The 19920-nt window shown below is 35.4% G+C and overlaps 5 protein-coding genes and 1 pseudogene across 7 annotated transcripts; 2 read left to right on the top strand and 4 right to left on the bottom strand.

Annotated features, from left to right (window-relative positions):
- Nucleotides 1–466: 466 nt before the first annotated feature.
- On the top strand, nt 467–5256 carry LOC104781031 (malonate--CoA ligase). Its single transcript, XM_010505604.3, has 15 exons — nt 467–1042; nt 1323–1495; nt 1597–1779; nt 2127–2298; nt 2424–2509; nt 2705–2827; nt 2941–3048; nt 3430–3528; nt 3664–3756; nt 3866–3943; nt 4066–4252; nt 4352–4425; nt 4568–4747; nt 4832–4885; nt 4978–5256. The coding sequence occupies exons 1-15, from the start codon at nt 859–861 to the stop codon at nt 5020–5022; spliced, it is 1839 nt and encodes a 612-aa protein (XP_010503906.2). The 5' UTR covers nt 467–858; the 3' UTR covers nt 5023–5256.
- A 6-nt stretch (nt 5257–5262) lies between these two features.
- LOC104781022 (uncharacterized) lies at nt 5263–6230 on the top strand. The gene is made up of 3 exons (XM_010505592.3): nt 5263–5602; nt 5684–5824; nt 5961–6230. Exons 1-3 carry the CDS (start codon nt 5438–5440, stop codon nt 6132–6134), a joined length of 480 nt encoding a protein of 159 aa, XP_010503894.1. The 5' UTR covers nt 5263–5437; the 3' UTR covers nt 6135–6230.
- Nucleotides 6231–6286: 56 nt separating this feature from the next.
- LOC104781039 (protein NRT1/ PTR FAMILY 1.1-like) lies at nt 6287–10458 on the bottom strand. Its single transcript, XM_010505613.3, has 4 exons — nt 9826–10458; nt 9501–9718; nt 7382–7941; nt 6287–7295 (listed from the first exon to the last, which is right to left on the bottom strand). The coding sequence occupies exons 1-4, from the start codon at nt 9935–9937 to the stop codon at nt 6398–6400; spliced, it is 1788 nt and encodes a 595-aa protein (XP_010503915.1). The 5' UTR covers nt 9938–10458; the 3' UTR covers nt 6287–6397.
- A 4117-nt stretch (nt 10459–14575) lies between these two features.
- On the bottom strand, nt 14576–16056 carry LOC104781048 (putative inactive nicotinamidase At3g16190). Its single transcript, XM_010505625.3, has 5 exons — nt 15817–16056; nt 15603–15716; nt 15120–15357; nt 14920–15036; nt 14576–14785 (listed from the first exon to the last, which is right to left on the bottom strand). Exons 1-5 carry the CDS (start codon nt 15862–15864, stop codon nt 14712–14714), a joined length of 591 nt encoding a protein of 196 aa, XP_010503927.1. The 5' UTR covers nt 15865–16056; the 3' UTR covers nt 14576–14711.
- A 50-nt stretch (nt 16057–16106) lies between these two features.
- LOC104781064 (uncharacterized) lies at nt 16107–18222 on the bottom strand. Of its 2 annotated transcripts, none has more exons than XM_087507311.1 (4): nt 17761–18222; nt 17011–17451; nt 16807–16922; nt 16107–16723 (listed from the first exon to the last, which is right to left on the bottom strand). In XM_087507311.1, the coding sequence occupies exons 2-4, from the start codon at nt 17349–17351 to the stop codon at nt 16302–16304; spliced, it is 879 nt and encodes a 292-aa protein (XP_087363437.1). In that variant the 5' UTR covers nt 17352–17451; nt 17761–18222; the 3' UTR covers nt 16107–16301. The 2 variants fall into 2 exon arrangements, with proteins under 2 accessions (XP_087363437.1, XP_087363434.1); XM_087507308.1 differs by having other exon boundaries at nt 17011–17455; nt 17761–18217.
- A 232-nt stretch (nt 18223–18454) lies between these two features.
- On the bottom strand, nt 18455–19462 carry LOC109132958 (putative F-box protein At3g16210 pseudogene; annotated as a pseudogene). The gene has a single exon (XR_015594667.1). The product of XR_015594667.1 is annotated as a putative F-box protein At3g16210 pseudogene (transcript).
- Between the last annotated feature and the right edge of the window lie 458 nt (nt 19463–19920).

Raw genomic sequence — 19920 nt, forward strand, 5'->3', positions numbered from 1 at the left:
TTATTTATGACTAGTTAAATTCTTGTATTTTGTTACTTTTTTTTTATATATGAGTAAAAAAAAACAGGTAAAGATTTGGTATGTGTGCTGCTTTAACATTTTGTTTTATAGATTTAATAAATCCTAATACAGTATATTTTAATTAAAAGACACTAAAGTCAAATAAAGTACTAATAATAGTTCCATAAAAATTATTTTTTTGGAAGTTAGGCAGGGTCGGAAATAGTTGATTGAAGTCTGAAGACATTAATTGCATGTTGGCATTTAATTAAAAAAAAAATCTACCAACAAAGTTCAAATCAATGAATGCCGTGTGTAAAATGTTTAGCTAACCCACTAAAAAACTGTTAATATTCAACGGTCAGGATCACACCAGTGGAGCTGCAATATTCTGAATTTCTGATGCACTTTTATTTTTCAGTTTAATGTATTTCTTCTGATGGTCCTTACTTAAAATGAAATTAATGACCTAGTACATGATAAAATCAAGTGGTAAAAGAGCTAATCAGTAATTAACCAAAAGTAAAATAAAAGTGGGTTTCTTCTTCTTCTTCTCCTTCTCTCAACTTCATTCATAATTTACCCAAAGATACAAAACGACAGAACAAAACAGAAACCATCCTCGCTTTTTCATCGTCAGAATCATGCACGTGGCTGAATTGTCTCCGAAGAGAATAAAGTCGTCAAACGCTTCAGTCGCTATTTCATGATCCACGAAAAAAGTTTTTTTTTTTTGTTTTTTTTTTCGCGATTGCAACCTAAGATGAACGGCTACGTAATTTGACTCTACGACTACAGAAAAAAAAAAGGTTGAAATCTTTGAGCGAATATAAACATTACATTACTGCAAACCTAAAAATGACCGCTGCGGCATTAAAGAGTTTCAACTACTCTTTGTCTTTAATTACAACCCATCGACTCAACCACATCAACTGCTACGCAATTCTCTCCTGTCGTCGTCGTCTTCCTCGATTCCAGCCTGCTTCTACTTCGTTTCTCAATTCTGGGTTTCGATTCTTCCATTCTAATCGTCATCGCTTCTGTAAGTTCTCTCTTTCCCCCAGTTTACACTTCTGTGATCTCGCTCTTCATCTTTTTTTTCTTTCGGTCCACGCATGTTACATGTTCGACGAAATGTCTCAAAGATTCGTGCTTTCCATATATAAACGTTGATGATCCGGATATAAGAACAATTATGTTATTTTCGTCTTAATTTATTGCAAAATTTCCAGCATCACCAAATTCTTCTCTTTATTGATTTATGTATTGATCCATGTGATATCTCTTTAACCTGAAATTGTCTGTGTAATCAAATGTTGCAGCATCACAGTCTGGTTCACTCATGGAAGTGTTTAAAGCAGCTTGTTCAGAAGGCTCTTCTAGTTCCTGTGATAGGATTGCGATTAAAGCCGATGGAAAGAGTTACTCTTATGGCCAGCTCATATCGTCTGCCTTGAGCATATCTAAATTATTCTGCAAAGATGATTCTTTAAATGTATGGTGATTGGTTTGAAGTTTGTGGCCATATATATCTACTTGAAGCCAATCACAAGCTTTTTTTTGTTTTTAATTGACTTTTTTTCTCTTCTCTCCTAGGGAGGTGAAACTAAGAAGTATGAAGGGTTTGGTAGTCTTAAGGGAGCTAGAATTGGAATTGTGGCAAAACCTTCTGCTGAGTTTGTTGCTGGAGTCCTGGGAACATGGTTTAGTGGTGGTGTAGCGGTTCCACTTGCACTTAGCTATCCAGAAGCTGAACTCTTACATGTGATGAATGATTCGGTATGTCTTCCTATTTGTCTTTCTATTTTCTTCATGTATAGTTTCGGTTATGGCCACACAATCTTCAAGAAACTAGTTGTTAGTTCGTAAGGTATTTTTGATCTTAGTTTTGTGATCTCAGAACCATATCCAAGCTCTTGGTTTATTGCCTCAGTTGTTTTCCATCATGACCAAAAAGTAGAATTAAGTAGAAAAGATTGTAGGGGGCTTAGGTTATTCTGGTTGGCTCTGTTTTTTACCATATTCATTATTCAAGCTTAGAAGTGTGCCTTATGCTGCTCTTTACTATTGAGTAAGAATTATTAACATTTTCTTGGGACTGTAACATCATTGTTTATGGTTTCTAGGATATATCTCTGTTATTGAGTACAGAGGACCATAGTGAAACTATGAAAACTATTGCAGCAAAGAGTGGCGCTCAATATCATCTAATTCCTCTTGTTGTTAACTCAACTTCGGAAACTGTTGCTAGCAATCAGCTTCAGGACAATAGTTTCGAAACAGAAGGAAAATTTCTAGGTAAATTCTGAATTGTCCTGAAATGATGAATTTATATTTGAAGCTACACTTTTAATTTCTGCTCCCATACATCTAGGCAATTATTGGTCTGTTTTTCTGCATTACATCAGCCTATATTTGTGCAGATGAACCAGCATTGATCGTCTACACTAGTGGTACAACTGGTAAGCCAAAAGGAGTTGTCCATACCCACAACAGCATCAATTCCCACGTATATATCCGAACTCCATATGTAGCTCACGTCATGTTTAAAATCCTTTTAACCTGCATTAGAATGTTGCTGCATATGTTAAATTGATAAAAATTGTGATCATCTTATGAGCTTTAGTGTATTTCTCTGTCTCTCCAGTGAGTAAGCGAAATTATGATGCACCACTTTATAAGTTATAAGCTTTTATATGTGCAGGTTAAAATGTTAACTGAAGCTTGGGAGTACACATCTGCGGATCATATTCTCCACTGCCTCCCACTACATCATGTTCATGGGCTTTTTAACGCTTTATTTGCTCCTCTTTACGCGCGATCTTCGGTAACTTATACTATCAGTATTTGCTTTAGCTAGCTCTTTCAAAATGCATTTAACGTCTGAAAACATCAAGCTCGTTATAGGTTTTTAGTTGATGTTTACATTTCTCTTTGAAGGTTGAGTTTTTGCCCAAATTTAGTGTTAGCGGAATCTGGCGTAGATGGCGTGAATCATATCCCGTTAATGATGAAAAAAGTGACGACGCCATAACTGTATTCACTGGAGTAAGTCTTCGTTTTTTGATTTTATTCCTTCAAAAAGATTTCTAATTCATGAATTAGTTGTCCCTGCGTCAAGTTAAGCGTTGATTTCAAGTTGTATCAGCCTTTTCTTGAACCAATATAGCAAGCTTATTTTGTATATGTTTTAATGTTTATATTTTGGGTTCATATCTGATTCGAGGGAAGTATTCAGCGCCAGATAACTCAATTTTACTTTGTACCATAGTTTTGGCTGAGTCGATCACTTTCCAATTTGCTTCTGGCCCTCTAGATATGAAAGGCAAACATATTTTGCTTAAGAGAAATTTAACTTGAGGCAAAAAAGAAAATCATATAAAGATTTAGCTACTTTCCAGTGGTTATAGTGAATTTTGTGATAAACAGGTCCCAACCATGTATACTCGGTTGATACAAGGTTATGAAGCAATGGATAAAGAAATGCAGGACTCTAGTGCTTCTGCTGCACGGAAGCTTCGCCTAATGGTAAGCAACCACATATCTCCTAAAAACGCAAATCCAGCTTATTGATTATAAATGTATATGCTTAGACGGCTGTTCTATTTTCAAATTCTGGTGGAATAAGTGCTTACATATTTGCGGATAAAATTCATTTCTTAGATGTCTGGCTCCTCTGCTCTCCCTCGACCAGTCATGCATCAATGGGAAAGTATCACTGGTCATCGTCTTTTGGAAAGATATGGCATGACTGAAGTAAGTAGATTTTCCTGTCTCTTTTAGTTACAATAATACAATACCTTAGACAAAGCCTGTTCTTAGTAGCTACTTCTACCGAATTAAAAAATTTGTCAAATATTTTCAGTTTGTAATGGCAATATCGAACCCCTTACGGGGCGAACGGAAGGCAGGTACTGTCGGCAAACCGCTTCCTGGTGTAGAGGTCAGTGAGATCCTCTTTCTCTTAGTTCCAAATTCAATACCTTTTAACCAATGCCACACAGCTGAGGTACTAATACTGTTGACATGAAATTATGATACTGAAAAAGTGTGTCAACATGATAGGCCAAAATTAAAGAAGATGAAAATGATTCGAATGGAGTGGGTGAGATTTGTGTTAAAAGCCCATCTTTGTTTAAGGAGTACTGGAATCTTCCAGAAGTGACTAAAGAATCATTTACGGAAGATGGATACTTCAAGACGGGAGATGCTGGTAGAGTGGATGAGGATGGATATTACGTGATTCTAGGACGTAAGCAGAACCAATAAATACATTCAAATACAAATTAAGAGTAGTTTGTGGTTTTCTCTTAATATCTTCTTCTTCTTCTTCTTCTCTGGTAATGATCAGGCAATAGCGCTGACATTATGAAGGTTGGAGGATACAAGTTATCTGCCTTGGAAATCGAATCAACCCTTCTCGAGGTAAACATCCATTTGCGTTTTTTTGGGTCTCTTGAGTATCAGAAGCTATTTTTCTCCTTTGGAGATAGGAAATAGAACTTTAGATTACTAAACTGAAATAATTTGATCTCGTTGAATGAAATCTCTGGGATGTGTTATGCAGCACCCTACGGTTGCAGAATGTTGCGTGTTGGGGTTAACAGACAAAGATTATGGGGAAGCCGTTACTGTGATAATTGTAGCAGAGACAGAAGCAAAGAAGAGAAGAGAAGACGAGTCAAAACCTGTAATGACCTTAGAAGAACTGAGCGGTTGGGCTAAAGACAAGCTTGCACCTTACAAGGTACTCAAAATATGCCAAAATGTTATCCGACAGTCTTGTCAAACTACTTATTTTCTTGCTGATAATATAGTCTTATCTTTTCAGCTACCAACGCGGTTACTAATATGGGAGAGCTTGCCCCGCAACGCCATGGGAAAGGTAGCTATATTTTTCCCCTGAATGAAAATTTGTTTGATGTAATCAAATAAGAGAATCATTCTTAGCTTTTGAAGTAATATTTCGAATTGCAGGTGAACAAGAAAGAGCTAAAGAAATCTCTGGATAATCAAGAATAAATTCTCAGACAACCATGGACTTCTCTGTTACTCATTGTTCTTTGATTCTATTACACATGCATAAATCATTAATCATAAATCATAAATCATAAATCATAAATCATAAATGTATTTTCCTTTTTTTTAAAAGTATCTGTATAATGATGTACTTGACTAAATAATGTCAAGAGTCAAGACCAAACTATTTGGAAATTAATCTCCATTATACTATATAATATATATTTCTATGTTTAACGTGCTGAACGTAACAATCGTTAAGTGTGAAAAGGAGGATACTGTCGGTAAATCATTAAGGCCGCTAATCATCAGTAATCATTCCACAAACACAAAGGTTATAGTGGTAATTAACTCTAGCGATCGATCCGATCATATATTCGACTTGCAAGTTATTTTGTAACGAGCACGTAAATGAGAGATGGTAGATTCCACGGTCCTTAAAACGACATCATCGTATCTCGAAGAGATAGCAGAAGGCAAGGGCAAAAGCGAGTTCGAGGGATTAATCTTGCAAGGCTTAGAACTCATCCATGTCGGGAAAGGAGTCTTACGATGTAAACTACTCGTCACAGATCGTGTCGCGGTACGTAACAAAACTTACTCATCCATCGAATCGAATCTGAGTTTTTAAATCTTTTTACTAACAATGAAAGATGATTTTTAGGGAGAAGATGGAGCTTGGCACGCCGGAGTGATGACGGCGGTAATGGATTCGATCGGAGCTGCTGCTGTATACTCCACCGGCGACGGACTAAATTCCTCTCTTGATCTTAACTCCTCGTTTTATTCAAGGGCCAAGATTCAAGTTCGCTTTCCTATCACTCATTTTTCTCACGTTTTTGTTATGTTTTATGTATATACATTAGATGAAACATGAAAATTACTAAATTAGGTAAGTGCATTATTACTATTATTAGTAGTAATAATTATACAAATCGCAGGAAACGGTAGAGATAGAAGCAAGAGTGAATGGGAGTAATGGAGGATTAAAATCAGTTGTGATTGAGATCAGAAGAGAAACAAGTGGAGAAATCATAGCCACAGGAAGGTTGTGGATGTCCCCTCTTAGCGTCAAAGTCATACCCAATGTTTCTGCTCTTCTTAGTAAGCTTTGATTTTTCTTTTTCAAAATCTTTTCCCATTACAACACAAAATTACCAATATTGAAAATTTGATTCTCTTCAATCAAATACTAGTATCGTACACACAAATGGCTTTTTTCTTTGTAATAAATTAAGCACACCCATTAATTTAAACATCATCCCTCTACATCCTAAGAAAATCCAAATCCATTATATAAGATAATCTAATTACATACAAATATATAGATATTTTTATAACACACGAACAGTACCATTTGTGATACCATTTCTGGATCTTAGTTTAATTTAATAACTTCCTCTTCTTCTTCTCTCACACCATTAACCTTGTCATTCCTCACCTGATCTACCGTAGGACCATACGACCAGCTACACACAACGTAATAGATAACATTAACGAAGCTCAAGGTCGCTAAAACCCAATAGTAATAGTCGTAGTGACCCTTGTTGATATTATCTTCAATCCAGCTAACGTTTCCCTTCTTTGAGCTACTCTTGACCGCATTTAGGATCACACTAGCCAAGATATTAGCCACCGCCATTCCTAGACCGAACAGCGAAGCAGCTATGCTGGACATGCTTTTAGGGAACTCTGTATAAAAAAATTCTGTTTGTCCTATCCCGGTTAAGGCCTCTGCTAAACCGTGTAACACATACTGTGGTACCAGCCACATCGCTGAGATGTTCACTGTTGCGTCGGCGTTGTTTGCGAGTCCTTGGCTTATCGCGGTTTTCCTTCTGTAATGCTCAACAGTCGCCGAAAGCGCCATTGCTAAGAAGGATATGAATAGCCCTAATCCCATTCTAATCTTGACATTGACCCTAACCGGTCTGCCTTGGATCTTGGAAGCTAAAGGGAGGATCGCACGGTCGTACAGAACGACCCATGAGATTAAGGCTATGATTGTGAACATACCGAAAGATCCAGCTGGGATTTGGAAGGTGGAACCGCTGCTTAAATGTCTGTCCATTGATTTAGCTTGAAGCAACTGAAACGAGTTCTGGCTTACGTTTATCGACATCATTATCCCTGTGGACCATACCGGTATCACCTTGACCAACGCCTTGAGTTCCTCAACTTTGTCCGTTGTGCATAGCCTCCATGGGTTTAAGGCTAAACCATCAGAACCAAGGTCTTCCTCGCGGTTTCTTATGACACAAGCTTTGTTTATAAACCTAAACAATTGCAAGAAAGTGTCAATATAAAAAAAAAACAAAAACATAATCAAGAATTATATATATGAAATGGGATTCCAATTCACCTCAATTTGTCACTTGGAGCTTTGACTTCAGAATCTTTCAAACGATAATAACAGTCGTTGGAGTCATGATGATGAGCCGGCAAACTTAACTTCCTGTTCACGTAAGCTGCAACAGCCACTTGAGCTAAACCAGTGAACAGACTCTTGCTCACGTTGCGTTTAACATAGAGAGGAGAAGCGAAAACAAACAAGAAGCCGGCGAGCAGCATGAGAATCGCGGGTATTCCAAACCCGATTTTCCATCCTAGATGATCTTGAATGTAAACAATGACGGTAAAAGCGATCAAGACAGCAACCGATGAAGAAGCGTAGTACCAACCAAAGAAACTCTCAAGAACTCTCTCGTTCTTTGGATTCTCTTTGTTGTCCAATTGATCAGCACCAAAGGCTAAAGAACATGGCCTGATTCCGCCTGATCCAATCGATATAAGTGCGAATGCGGAATACAAAAGAGCCAATTGTGAAGATGTCGGGGAACTGCAGTTGGTTCCGGCTGTTGCTACACAAGGTGATGGCTTCACTTGCGGTAACATCGCCGTTAGCCATAGAACCACCATACCCTGTAACGTTACGTTTTGATTCAGACTATTTATTAAAACGGTAGTAATAGTAATATCACTAACAATAACATAACACAGTATAAAATCAAAAATTGACCATAGTTCGAATAATAGTTACGTAAAAGAGACGGTATATATACAGTGTGCAGGTTAGATTTTGTCGTTTTACAAAAATAAAAATGTAGTTTTTAATTTCATTCGTAACATGTCTTCAAAGAAAAGTACTTCCAAGAACAAGAATCTAAGTTTTAGATCAGAGAACTATACGTACGTCAATTGGTCACAATCATACGAGAACATTATTATAATTTCTTACGGAAAATGATTGATACTCGAGTTGAATGATTGCTATAGCTAGAGATTTCAAAATCAATTGATGTCACCATGTATGTATATGATAAGGTTTGTTTTTCAAGTGGGTGAGATAAAAAAGGTTTGAGATCAAGAATGGGACGAGTAGTACAAAAACATGGGTCACACCAATCGATATTGCTTTCATGTCTAACACTTATATGTTGGCCAAAAACTAATGTCAAATCCTTAAATGGTGGCAAAATGTGGGTCTACTACGTCAGCTTCACCCATATATATGGACTCATAATATTATATAACTATCAAAAAATTATAAATTCAAGCAGTGTGGGTCTTTCACAATCACAAATTGCCAGAGAAAGGCCATAAACCATAAGGAAAGCAACAAGATTTACAAAAGAATAAAAATGGGATTATTTAATTAATAATGATGATTTAAAATACTTTTATGATGATTATTTAAGACATGTTATTATATAATACCCACATGGGACATATCAGAACACCTGGCTTCGAATTTAATAAAACCGACTTTGATATTTTTATTTTTGTTGATGGACACTCAAAAATATTAAAGAAAAGACAAAGCGGTTTAGTTTACATTCATTGGACAGCAATTTCAGGATAGCACATGCAACATGTGAAACTTTTTGACTCTTAATAGAAAGAGGCTTCTATAGTGCTTAATCGTATCAACTCTTAAAATAGAAATTTCACTGTATATAGATTATATAAGTCCTACTGTACTTAACGCAAATATATATACAGCTATCATTTGAAATGAGACAGGAAACGCACGGTAAAAAAAAAATATTACCAGACCAAAAAATAAAGTCACTATTTCGAGAATTTAAATATATATTTTTTTTTAAAAACTAGTTACAAAAACCTCGTACCATTTAATTTGGCTCTTAATTCTATGACTTGGTTAGATTTTATTAAATCCTCTTTTTGTTGTCGACGCAAGTAAAGTCAAGTTCAATCATCGAAAACTGTCAAACCGGAATTTTAACTCACAATTACCGATGCCAAGTAGGTTCGGTCCAATTATCAGATGCCAAGTAAAGAAAAAATACGGGTTACACACACCACCGCACGATATTATTATTTTCACCCAAATTAGTCTTAAAAACATTCAAGTGTCTGAAATAACAACAACTAACACAGAGTTGAAATCGAACCGGATTAAACCGGGAAAATGAAGAAGAATAAACCGGGAAATTGAGAGAGAGGGGGACGGAAATTACCAGGAAACCGGAGAGAGAAGCAACGGCGATGGTGAGAAAGCGACCCAAATACGAATCTGAGAGGAAAGCTCCAACGAGAGGCAAGAAATTAGTAGCAGCGACCCACATGAACAACACTGTCTGAGCTTTGGCAACTCCCAATCTGTAATCACTCATCAGGTAAAGAATCATGTTCTGTAACAACCCGTAGCTCGCCACTTTCTCGAACGCCTCGTTTCCTTCACCCAGTTTATATATATAACAAGAAGAGAGAATTTAGAATCAAGATTTGGGTTTTGTTAAAGAAAAGAAAAAAAGTGAGAGATGTAATGTTTTTAGTATTTACCAATGATGAAAGGCATAGTGAGAAGACCACCCTTGGCTCTGCTTCTTCTACTACTACTACTTGGTTGAAGCATCTCCTTTGATGAGTCTTTTTGATCCGGAGGGTTCTCCATTATATTACCTTTTCTTCAGCTTAGCTTAGGCGAGAGAGAGAAGAGAGAAGAAGAAGAAGATCTTTGTCTTTGTGAGAGAGAGCTTAAAAGAGTTAATGCGATCTTATTTCAGTTCAGACAGCGAGGAATCTCTGTTTTCTGCGACGAGTGAGCAATAATAAATGGGGCAGAGAGAGAGAGAGAGATATTTAAATATACTTACCATTCTTCTTTTTTCTTAAGCCAAATAAATTAATACTACTACTCTACTTGTATCAATTTTTTAATATAATAAAATTCAACTTATTATCCTAATGGCTTTTGAACTTTTTTTTTGTTCATAGAGTGGAGTTTATCATATTTGCATACGACAATCTTTGGTTTTTTTTTAGTGGGTTTTTCATTCTTAGTTATATATAAACGTCATTTTCCTAATCTAGCTACAAAGAAGTTGATTAATAAATGCCAGGAAAATATGGATAAAGATATGAAAATTAACATATAAAGATGTGTATATATAGATACTTACAAAAAAAAAAAAACACACCAGTACATAGTACATTCAACTTCCAATGTTCCATGTTACTTACGTCAAACATTAAAAGGTAGTGCTATTGACTTATTTTTGAATTACAATCTTTTTTTTTATCTATTTCTATTTCAAGTCAGCAGAAAATTATGAATTTGATGTTAATAAATGTAATCTTATTTAAATTGACTTTCTAAATTTATTGAGATGTCTTAACTTTAATTAAATTTTGATTTGAACACTGGAGTCGTCTTTGTAAGACATCACATTAGTGTTCTAGGTTTTATAAGGGTTGCTGATCGCACACATGTTTACTTACTAAGTTACTCAAAGAGATAAGCCTATACTTGAAATTATGAGCTCAAAGCTTGCCAAGGGCATATCATTCTTAAAGTAAGGGAATGAATAAAACTTCAATTTTTCTTCTTGACTAGTCACATATTTTCAATAATTCATTATCTTTCTAAAGAAGTCTTCTTCTAATGATCAGGCCTACAAGGCTACAAATAAATAAAGTTCTTCCATCTCTTCAACTTGAAAGGTTTACAAGTGCTAATCACAATCCTGTAACCAAACATGTAAAATAGCTTTCACAAAGCACATCCCATTACCAAAAAGGAAGGGATCAAAATCATAACAAAAGTTTACTAATAATTGAGAAATGGAAAACATCCCATGAGGTTAACAGCTTTTGTTTTGGCTGTCTCTCTTCCTCTTTTCTTGACAAATTGAAACTTTTCTAATTTGATTTCTTTCTTTCATTATAAAGAAATAGAAGAAGATTCATTAAAGTAAGTGCACTCGTATTTTAAAGTTTTTATTTGCTTCACTTTCTCCAAATCACACTAATAAGTCAACATCTCCCCAAAGAGTTGGCCCAAAAAAAAATACTAATGAAATTTGTAGCATACCATAATTTACCACAACCATGTAACAATGTATGACCTTTATTACTTCCTGAATAAACATTAGTACTTTATCTAAGAAGTTTCGGACTTTACGATGTACAGTAGTAGTAACTTCGAATATAGTAAATTAAATTAGTTTTTTCCTCTGCTAATGTCGACTTTTAGACCAAACTCATTACTTATCCCCAAAAGTTTCTCGAATAAAATAGGTTAGACTATGACCATCCATTCCAAATTGACAATTATAGTTTTGATGTGACGAAATCCAAATAGTGACTGCATTAATAACAAACATTCATCAAAATATCTAACGGAAACAAATACTTCTAGATTTTGAGAATATGAAATAGTGTAATGCGTTAATATACAATACTATAAAAATATGTGGATAGAAACTGAAGTATATATGTATACTTATCATTGGTATTTAAATTTGTTAAGGTAACAGCCAAAAATAAATAATATAAGTATATTTTTTTAAATAGATCGTTTAATTAGTTACCATAAAATTATATCATTATCATTGGCTCATTGCAGATCATAAGACTCCTTAATTTAGTAGAACCCAGAAACTAAAAAACAAAAATCATTACCTGAACTTTATTGTGGTCTTTATAGCATCCACATTTAAATACCAAACTCCTGACATTTAAAATAAATCGGAATTAATCAAGACATCAACTATAGAATTCTCCGTTTTATAAACAACAACAAAAAAAATCTCTTAAAATATTTTCTTAAATATATTAAAAAAAAGTGAACAAAAAGCCATAATGATGAAAGTGACATGGTCATTTGCCTTGCACGTGGGTGTTGGATACTCTGCAATCTCCTTTTTGACAAACTTATTAATCTACTACTCATTATGTCATTTCATTATAAAATTGTGTGTGATCATCATAACTAGTTTACTTTCTGATTGTTAAACTACTTTTAGTTATACTCGTTGTAACTTAACACCTACCTTAACACAAAAATCAAACACGAATTGGTTGGCAAAACCGATTTCAAGAAAATCCAAATTCAAACGACACTGCTACATATGGAAGGGAAACTTTATACTAAAACACATAACACATAACACTGTATGTCGATATAACAAAAAGCAGATGCTAACATATTTTGGTTTTTACTATTGGCTTTTCAGCTTTTATGAAGAAAAAAAGAGGCTTGTGAAATAACACAGTCCAAATAGATGTTCACTATGCATATATTTTGGCGAATATTTTAGTTACGACTTACCGAGTGGAAAACATTACAGAATCTTTATTTTGATTATTGATATATAAAAATGGTGTGAATATATGAAGAGATTGTGGACGAAGATAATTCTGGGACAGTTCCAAAAAAAGAAGACTGTAGAGAAATTGGATTTGTCTGAAACACGTTATTATTATTATACAAAGATTGCTTGACTTACACGCCAACCCCTAAAATTTTTCTTCCATTTCTTACTTCAAGAAGGAAAGGTCTATTGAGGTATGTGTCAGGTTTCAGACTTATTTTTTCTTCTCAAATTCAAAGAAAAATAAATATATTTTGTCAGACCTCATTTTTCTCACCTACTCTGCTTTCTTATTCAATGTTTTGGTCTCTATAATTTTTTTTTCTTCTAATTCTGTTCAAAATCCCTTCTCTATTTACACACAAGTTATTTACCAGACTGTCTCCTTCTTCTTCTTGTGTTTATTGGAATTTAGAAGTTGGGGGTTTCTATACTCTTTTTTAGTTGTTTGTTAAATACTCCATGATAAAAATTCGTTGGAAAAATAAAGTCCAGTCTTGGAGAAAAGTTAATGTCGAAATTATTATCAAAAAAATTGTTAGAAAAACAACAACGCGTTTTATTTCACTTACAAATATGTATGTACAAAGGACCCTCTCTTTTCTAGCTCCTACTCTCTTTTTTTCTGTATTTGTTTTTTTTTTAATCTAAATTCATGAACATGCCTTTGATATTTCAACACTCTATTGTCCCCTTTCTTATCATAAGTCAAATCAATCTATTATCCTAAATCTCAAAAAAAAAACTCTTGTCACATTTTTGTATGCACCTTCTATTTTTATCCTCGGAATCAATAATCGTAAATTCAAACGTTAATTCATCCATCATATGGGAAACAAGACATACTATTTTTAAAAATTTAGAAACACTGTTTTAATTGCACATATACTTTGATTCACTATCAAACTGTTAAGGTGAAAATACATTGCCACCAAAAAAAATTACTACTAGTAGTAGTAGTAGACTTTCATTTAATCCATCTTGAAAAAGAAAGTGAAAGAGGTGCGCTTGTCTTGTAAAGTCCCCCCCCCCCCCCCCCCCCCCCATTGTTTTAAGGGTTACACAAAAGAATGTCCCTCGTAATCATGAAATGAGCTGTGTTACATCAACTCTCTAGATCTTCCCACTTTTTATTTTCTTTAATCATAAACGTCACTTCCAAGTATATTATACTCCATTATTAGTCTACACTTTCCCTGCTTGATTTCTTCCTTGAACAATAAATTGTGCATCATTATTATCAGGTACATGCACGCATCAGTAAGTAAAAATGTACTAATTACAAGAAAGAAATAAAAATTCAATGTGAAGTCTCTCTCAACTAACATAATATGATGATGGCTATTAATGTGTTTACTCATTATTATAGAAGTTACGATCGACACAACATTTAAAGTTAAGTGTTCATGGCAAGCTATGTGTCTAAATATTTTGTGGGTTTTCTTTTGAGTGTGGAGAAAATTTACAAGGGAGTCCGTGAAATGATTTACATGGAGTACTAGTGTGAGTAAAAAAATCAAATTGGAATATTACTAGATTAGTGAAAAATCGTAGACTAGGTGATAATTGACCCAAACTTGGAGGGAACAAAGTGGAGATGGGAAAGCAATAAAGGGAGGAGAGGACAATGAGGTGAGGTTAACTATTACCTTCCATTTCTTCTTTACCCCACGTTACCAATACCACCTTTTCTTATCCTCTTTAATCATCAATAGTGTTTATTTATTTATTCTATTTCACAACTATTATTGTTTTGTAACCAAAAAAAAAAAAAAAAACTAACTAACTATTATTGTTTCAAAGCCAATGCATCACTTACTAGCAAAAGATGTGTGTTTTAGATAAAGAAAAGGTTACACATTCGGAATCCAATGATAATTTTCACATTATAGTAAATGTAAGAAGTTAGTTTTTGGGACGGGATACAAAGAAATGAATACAGCAAGAGGAGATTTTATAACTTACAACAACATTATATTTTATTTCTTGAGTTTCTTTCTTCATTACATATACAAACAAGAAAAAGATAGAAGAAAGGTTTAAGATGATACAATATATGTGATTCGAATGATCTCAAGCAAATTCTTTGGACCACTCGTGTAAAGTAGGAGTCTTGACGCCTATATTCTTCATGTCAAGAATATTCGCTGATCCAACGGAAGTAACGACAATGTTAGTTCCTTTCTCCGAAGATGACAATGAAGAAAACAAGATTCTAACTAAGGAGATGATTTTGTTAAACCACAAAGACAAAAAAAAAACCCAAAGATTAGTTTTTTACCGGTATGGATCTCTGGTGTTGCAGCAGCTGTGGCATCTGCGATAACAGTCACATTTGGATAATCCAGCTCCACTGCATCAAAAACCGTTTGCCGGATACAATTCGGTGTTTGAACACCTGCAAAAAAAAAGGGTTACAAAAACAAAAAAAGAGTCCAACAAAAGTTTCATGATAGTGTTAAGACTCTTGAACATACTCACCAGCAATCACTAACTTGCTGACACCAGAAGTTTGCAAGAAGGAATGAAGATTGGTTCCAAAGAAAGCGCTGAAACGGGTTTTAACTATCTTATAGTCTTCTTCTTCTCTAATGACCAATCCATCTACCAATCTTGCACCTACGGTGCCTTTAACAGTTGGCCCGACTTTCTCAGAATTGTAGTGATGGCGTCTGAATATTTCAACATCTCTTCCTTGAGGATCATGTTCCCGAACAACCTTAAAAACGATTAAGAAGCTCTCATTTCTCATCAATAGTACTTACTACAGTTGACTTAGAGAAACGATCTTACATATTTAGATTCTGAAAACAGAGCTTGCAAGCTAAATATGAAAAAAACAGAGCTTAGTTTCAGATTGTGCTAACGAATTCTTCTTATTGCAAGACACAACCCTATCATGAGAAAAATGCTATAATTCCATCCATACCATGAGAAATACTACGAGAGATGAGGAGAAAGTACCCAAATCACGAGGATTCCACGCTGCCTTGCGAGTTCTACGACTTTGATAACATTAGCAACTATAGATTTCCCACCTTTCACTTGCATAACAGAACCTTCCTCTATGAAATCGTTCTGCCCACACCAAAAACATTATTTCAACATATACTCCACAAATCCCAAAAACACATACACCAGCAAAACCAAATTACAAGATATTCACATGTTGAGAGACCTGCATATCGATAACGAGTAGAGCCGTGTTCGTCCATCTCTCGGCCATAGTTTCCGAGCAAAGAGATGATTGCTTGAATTGCCAATTCTACTAGATCAATAGGCTCTTTCTCATCTCATTGTAATCATTTAGAGATTCTCGGCCCATGGCTTGTGTCTTCTTGTCCGGCCCAACAATAAAGAAAACACAACCGTCGTCTTTATTCCGGTTTGCTAAACATTTTGCTAAGTTAGTATGTCCAAAACCAAAAAGTCTCCAAGATAATCTAAACCGACTGGTACTCAATCAAGGAACAAGACAAACGTTGCCTACTTAAAATTTAAACCTGCTGAAGCATCATATCACAAGAGAGGTTCACAACCGACCAAGACACTTATCGAAAAGAATCTCCTGTATTAACAAACTTTAGTTTTTTAACTTATAAGAGGAAATTGAAAAATAAGCTACGGTAAATAAAACTCTTCTTTTTGCAGGAATCACAAACACTATGACCCGGGCTTGGATATCTCAAGGTAAACCATTTGGGTATAGCCATTGAACACTGACTTATCCAGCCGACCTAAACCCACTCGTTGGAACAGACGGTGCTTCCCATCTGCTACAATCGGTGGAGTCGAACGAGCAGGGTCATACCGCGATTGATGTGTCAATGACGGTCCTGCAACCGGAGGTAGCTCCCAGTAGACATCGAGAATCGATTCTACGTACCGACTGTTCTGGAAATGCTGATTGTATGAGATTGGCGTGTTCGTGTGGTTAAAATCGTCTCTCATCTCTCCTTTAACTCCCCACCATGTTTCACCTGGTCCACACAGTTCCTCTGTGTCAACTGCTTTTTCCCAGAACTTCTTCCTCTTTGATCTCATCCTGGCTTCATCGCTGTCTTTGAAACAACTGTGTCCGCCTCCTGGAGACACAAAACAATCCATATGAGAACCAATCCAATTCCAAATCCATGTATCTATCATGTAATCTCTTTAAAACCCTCACCTCTTATATATGACTGATCACATATCTGTCTCAGGGAATAGTGATCCCCAGTTCCTGTATCGTAGTTATCCTCGAAAATAAGATGTCGGAAACCAGCTTTCAGTGCTTGCTTTAGCCTGCTCATATGAAAATATGTAAAACAAAATCAGTGAAATTCTTAGCACATGCAATATGGCAAAGAGATGAGAAATGAAAAAAAACTACCTTTTGAGTTCATTCTGATGGTCATCAAAGAAGACAATAACGCGGTTGAGATCAGTTATTCCGTGTTTCCGCAACACAGTCTTCCAATCAACACTTCCGAAATCAACAAAGTCTTTGCCTGCAAAGTACGTGCAGTTTCCATCTACATAGGCAGGTCCCTTTCTTAGATACTTCTCGGGGTGCCTTGGGGTAAGTGAGATCATAGGTGTATCTGGCATGGCCTGCCGCAGAACCCAAGTGGAGTGTCCCTTAAAAGCACCACTCTCAATCATCAGATCTGGCTTAAGCCAACGGGCCATGAACCATAACCCAAAGCTGTGATCAAAACCCATTCCATACATGTTGTTCTTGATAGGTCGTGTTTCATATATAGGCACAAACTCTTCTAGACCCTTGAGTAAATCTTTGGAGGTCCATTCAACTTCTTTTCCATGTTTCGATCTGCCTTTTGCCAAGGACAAAAATTAAATACTTCCATAGCAACAACAAATTAAACAATGTATTATCTAACACCCTAAAAATCACTCGTAATCAAAGTGTAGATAGAGCAGTTAACGAATGGTTCTTCTCCATTTGATTTGTCTACACACAGCAGAGCCACTACTATCTAGAGACCACTAGAAGCTACAAAGCCTTGAATTCAAATTGAAACCTAGATCAAATCTCACCAGAGCATTTTGAGTAAAAATTCACAATGTCGAACCACAAAACAAATCAACGGTTCAAGAAAGAAAGATCTGGAGTGCTTACACCAAGGAACACCTAGGGCACCAAAGTCCGATTCGAGGCCATCAAGACCGAAGAAGCCGATCCGAGCAGCGGGATCGAAGCGGGAGATGCAGACGAAGCTGTGAGAATGGAAAGCAACGGAGATGAGGAAGAGAAGGACGAGGAAGAGGAGAGCGAGGATGAGACAAGGCCACCACTGATGGCCGATCCGAGAAAGGAAATTGGAAGCAAGGAGGTAGATGTGTGGGCGTTTGGTCTTAGATTCGTCGGTACCGGATTCGCCGGAAGCAGAGAGATCGGCGTCTGAGTGAGGACGGCGAGATGAAAGCGCCCGATCTAGCATCGTCGTTGGAGTTTTCGGGGACTGAGAGTGCCACAGTGATTGCCCATTGCTCATCCCTCCTCTCTCCATTAATATTCTCTTTTCTTTTCTCTCTCTCTCTTTTTGGAGTTTTATCGATTTTTATAATCTAATAAATAACCAATTTCATTTATCCCGGTTTGGTCTTTAATTTAACAATTCAAACCAATTTCATATATCCGCTTATAATGTAGGATCATTTTTTTTATGTTGTTGGGTTCAACAAAGCGGCTAACGATATATATGCGTCGTGACACAGCGCCTATCGCTTACAATCGACTAGACGTTTTTAGGTGGTTTAAATGTTTACAATACAAAACATTATATATAAAATTATGTAAAAATATATGTTAGAAGAAATAAATAATAATAATATAAACTAAAATTATTAAAAATACATTTATTTGATTTAGATTAATAACATATGAACATTAATATAAAATTTAAAAATTTAAATATATGTGGTTAAAAATACAAAATATATATTAAAATAATATTATGTGATTTTAGGCGGTGTAAGCGGGTTTTTAGGCGTCTTTTGAGCGCCTACCGCATTATGAATTTGGTGAAAATATTAATTTATTGAGTTTCATTTTTTACTTTCAAGTAAATATGCGATTCGTAATCTTAGGAGTCTCCACAAATTCACAGAAAAGTCGTAACCCGGCTAGAGAGTTACAGAGCTGGACTTGTTCAAATGTCTTGTCTCCGGTTTTGTACAAGAACACCTTCGTCTTCATACGTTCTTCAGTTTCCATCTCGAAATTATCCTTGTATCCAGTGAACGTTACGACGAGATTGTTCCTTTTAGTAAAAGACACGAATTCAACTTCATAACCGTATATCCGATCATGTACAAAGATGAAACTCGAGGTTGAAAGGCTTATAATCTTGTTCCATGATGATCCGGTTTTATCCATAACCGAAATCTTAATCTCCTTCTTGCACGTTTCGTAGTCTGTGATACAGAGCTTTTGACTTGTAACGCCTAACCATGAACACGTCACGCCTTGGTTGTAAACCGGGAGAGGGATTTTTCGGTATTCATGGGTTGAGAGATTAAAGCATAGGATAAACCGGTTAGTACTAGACCGGTACGCAATCCAGTAGAGGTATTGGTCCAATAGTGTACCTCCTCTGTCTCTGTAATGCCAATCCGGATTAGGAATCCGTAGGCTCTCTCTCCAAGAACCGGTTCTAAATTCGAAAACATGCACCGTGGAAGCATCAAGCCGGTCGATAAACGTTACGACTTTGTAATCGTCGTGAACCGGGTCATAACCGAAACCCAGAATGTTCGAATCTTGGTATATACCGGGATTTGGTACGATCTAATTGCTTCGAAGATGGATTCCAAACCATTAAAATAGAAATTGATGTTGTTCAGATATTTAGGGAAATATATATTTCCATACTCGATTTTCCTAATTTTTTTTTTAATTTTTTTTTATATTAATGTTTTAATTATAATGGCATATATATGTAAATATTGTCCAACTTCAAGGCTTCTTTTGAAAAATGCTGTGAAAATAATAATATAGATTAAAAATCAAATTAGGAAAATCGAGTATGGAAATATATATTTCCCTAAATATCTGAACAACATCAATTTCTATTTTCCTTTTTAATTACAAGTTTTAAAATGTTTTAATGAAAAAAGAAACTATAATATCTTACCTTATTCAATTTTGATTTTCCATAATTGGTTTTCCATTATACATGTTTTCCATTATACATAAATTGTTTAATGTTTTCTATGTTAAAATGAATAGAGCAATTGATGTCAAAAATGGGTAGAAAAAAATATAAAAATAAACTAA

The sequence above is a fragment of the Camelina sativa genome, chromosome 1 (genome assembly GCF_030686135.1).
Source record: "Camelina sativa cultivar CO46 ecotype springtype chromosome 1, ASM3068613v1".
NCBI classification, from domain to species: Eukaryota; Viridiplantae; Streptophyta; class Magnoliopsida; order Brassicales; family Brassicaceae; genus Camelina; species Camelina sativa.

Bases quoted from the DNA above. Each gene is read 5' to 3' on its own strand.
- LOC104781031 (XM_010505604.3), top strand. From the start codon at position 859: ATGACCGCTGCGGCATTAAAGAGTTTCAACTACTCTTTGTCTTTAATT. The intron at 4,426-4,567 runs GTAAACATCCAT...TGTGTTATGCAG, and splicing joins TCGAATCAACCCTTCTCGAG to CACCCTACGGTTGCAGAATG. The intron at 4,886-4,977 runs GTAGCTATATTT...TTCGAATTGCAG, and splicing joins CCCGCAACGCCATGGGAAAG to GTGAACAAGAAAGAGCTAAA.
- LOC104781022 (XM_010505592.3), top strand. From the start codon at position 5,438: ATGGTAGATTCCACGGTCCTTAAAACGACATCATCGTATCTCGAAGAG. The intron at 5,603-5,683 runs GTACGTAACAAA...GATGATTTTTAG, and splicing joins TCGTCACAGATCGTGTCGCG to GGAGAAGATGGAGCTTGGCA. The intron at 5,825-5,960 runs GTTCGCTTTCCT...TACAAATCGCAG, and splicing joins ATTCAAGGGCCAAGATTCAA to GAAACGGTAGAGATAGAAGC.
- LOC104781039 (XM_010505613.3), bottom strand. From the start codon at position 9,937: ATGGAGAACCCTCCGGATCAAAAAGACTCATCAAAGGAGATGCTTCAA. The intron at 9,719-9,825 runs GTAAATACTAAA...AACTGGGTGAAG, and splicing joins CACTATGCCTTTCATCATTG to GAAACGAGGCGTTCGAGAAA. The intron at 7,942-9,500 runs GTAATTTCCGTC...GTAACGTTACAG, and splicing joins CTTCTCTCTCCGGTTTCCTG to GGTATGGTGGTTCTATGGCT.
- LOC104781048 (XM_010505625.3), bottom strand. From the start codon at position 15,864: ATGGCCGAGAGATGGACGAACACGGCTCTACTCGTTATCGATATGCAG. The intron at 15,358-15,602 runs GTACTTTCTCCT...ATCGTTTTTAAG, and splicing joins GTGGAATCCTCGTGATTTGG to GTTGTTCGGGAACATGATCC. The intron at 14,786-14,919 runs GTAAAAAACTAA...CCGTTGGATCAG, and splicing joins AACACCAGAGATCCATACCG to CGAATATTCTTGACATGAAG.
- LOC104781064 (XM_087507308.1), bottom strand. From the start codon at position 18,151: ATGGAGAGAGGAGGGATGAGCAATGGGCAATCACTGTGGCACTCTCAG. The intron at 16,923-17,010 runs GTAGTTTTTTTT...TCATATGAGCAG, and splicing joins CATCAGAATGAACTCAAAAG to GCTAAAGCAAGCACTGAAAG. The intron at 16,724-16,806 runs GTGAGGGTTTTA...TTGTGTCTCCAG, and splicing joins TGATCAGTCATATATAAGAG to GAGGCGGACACAGTTGTTTC.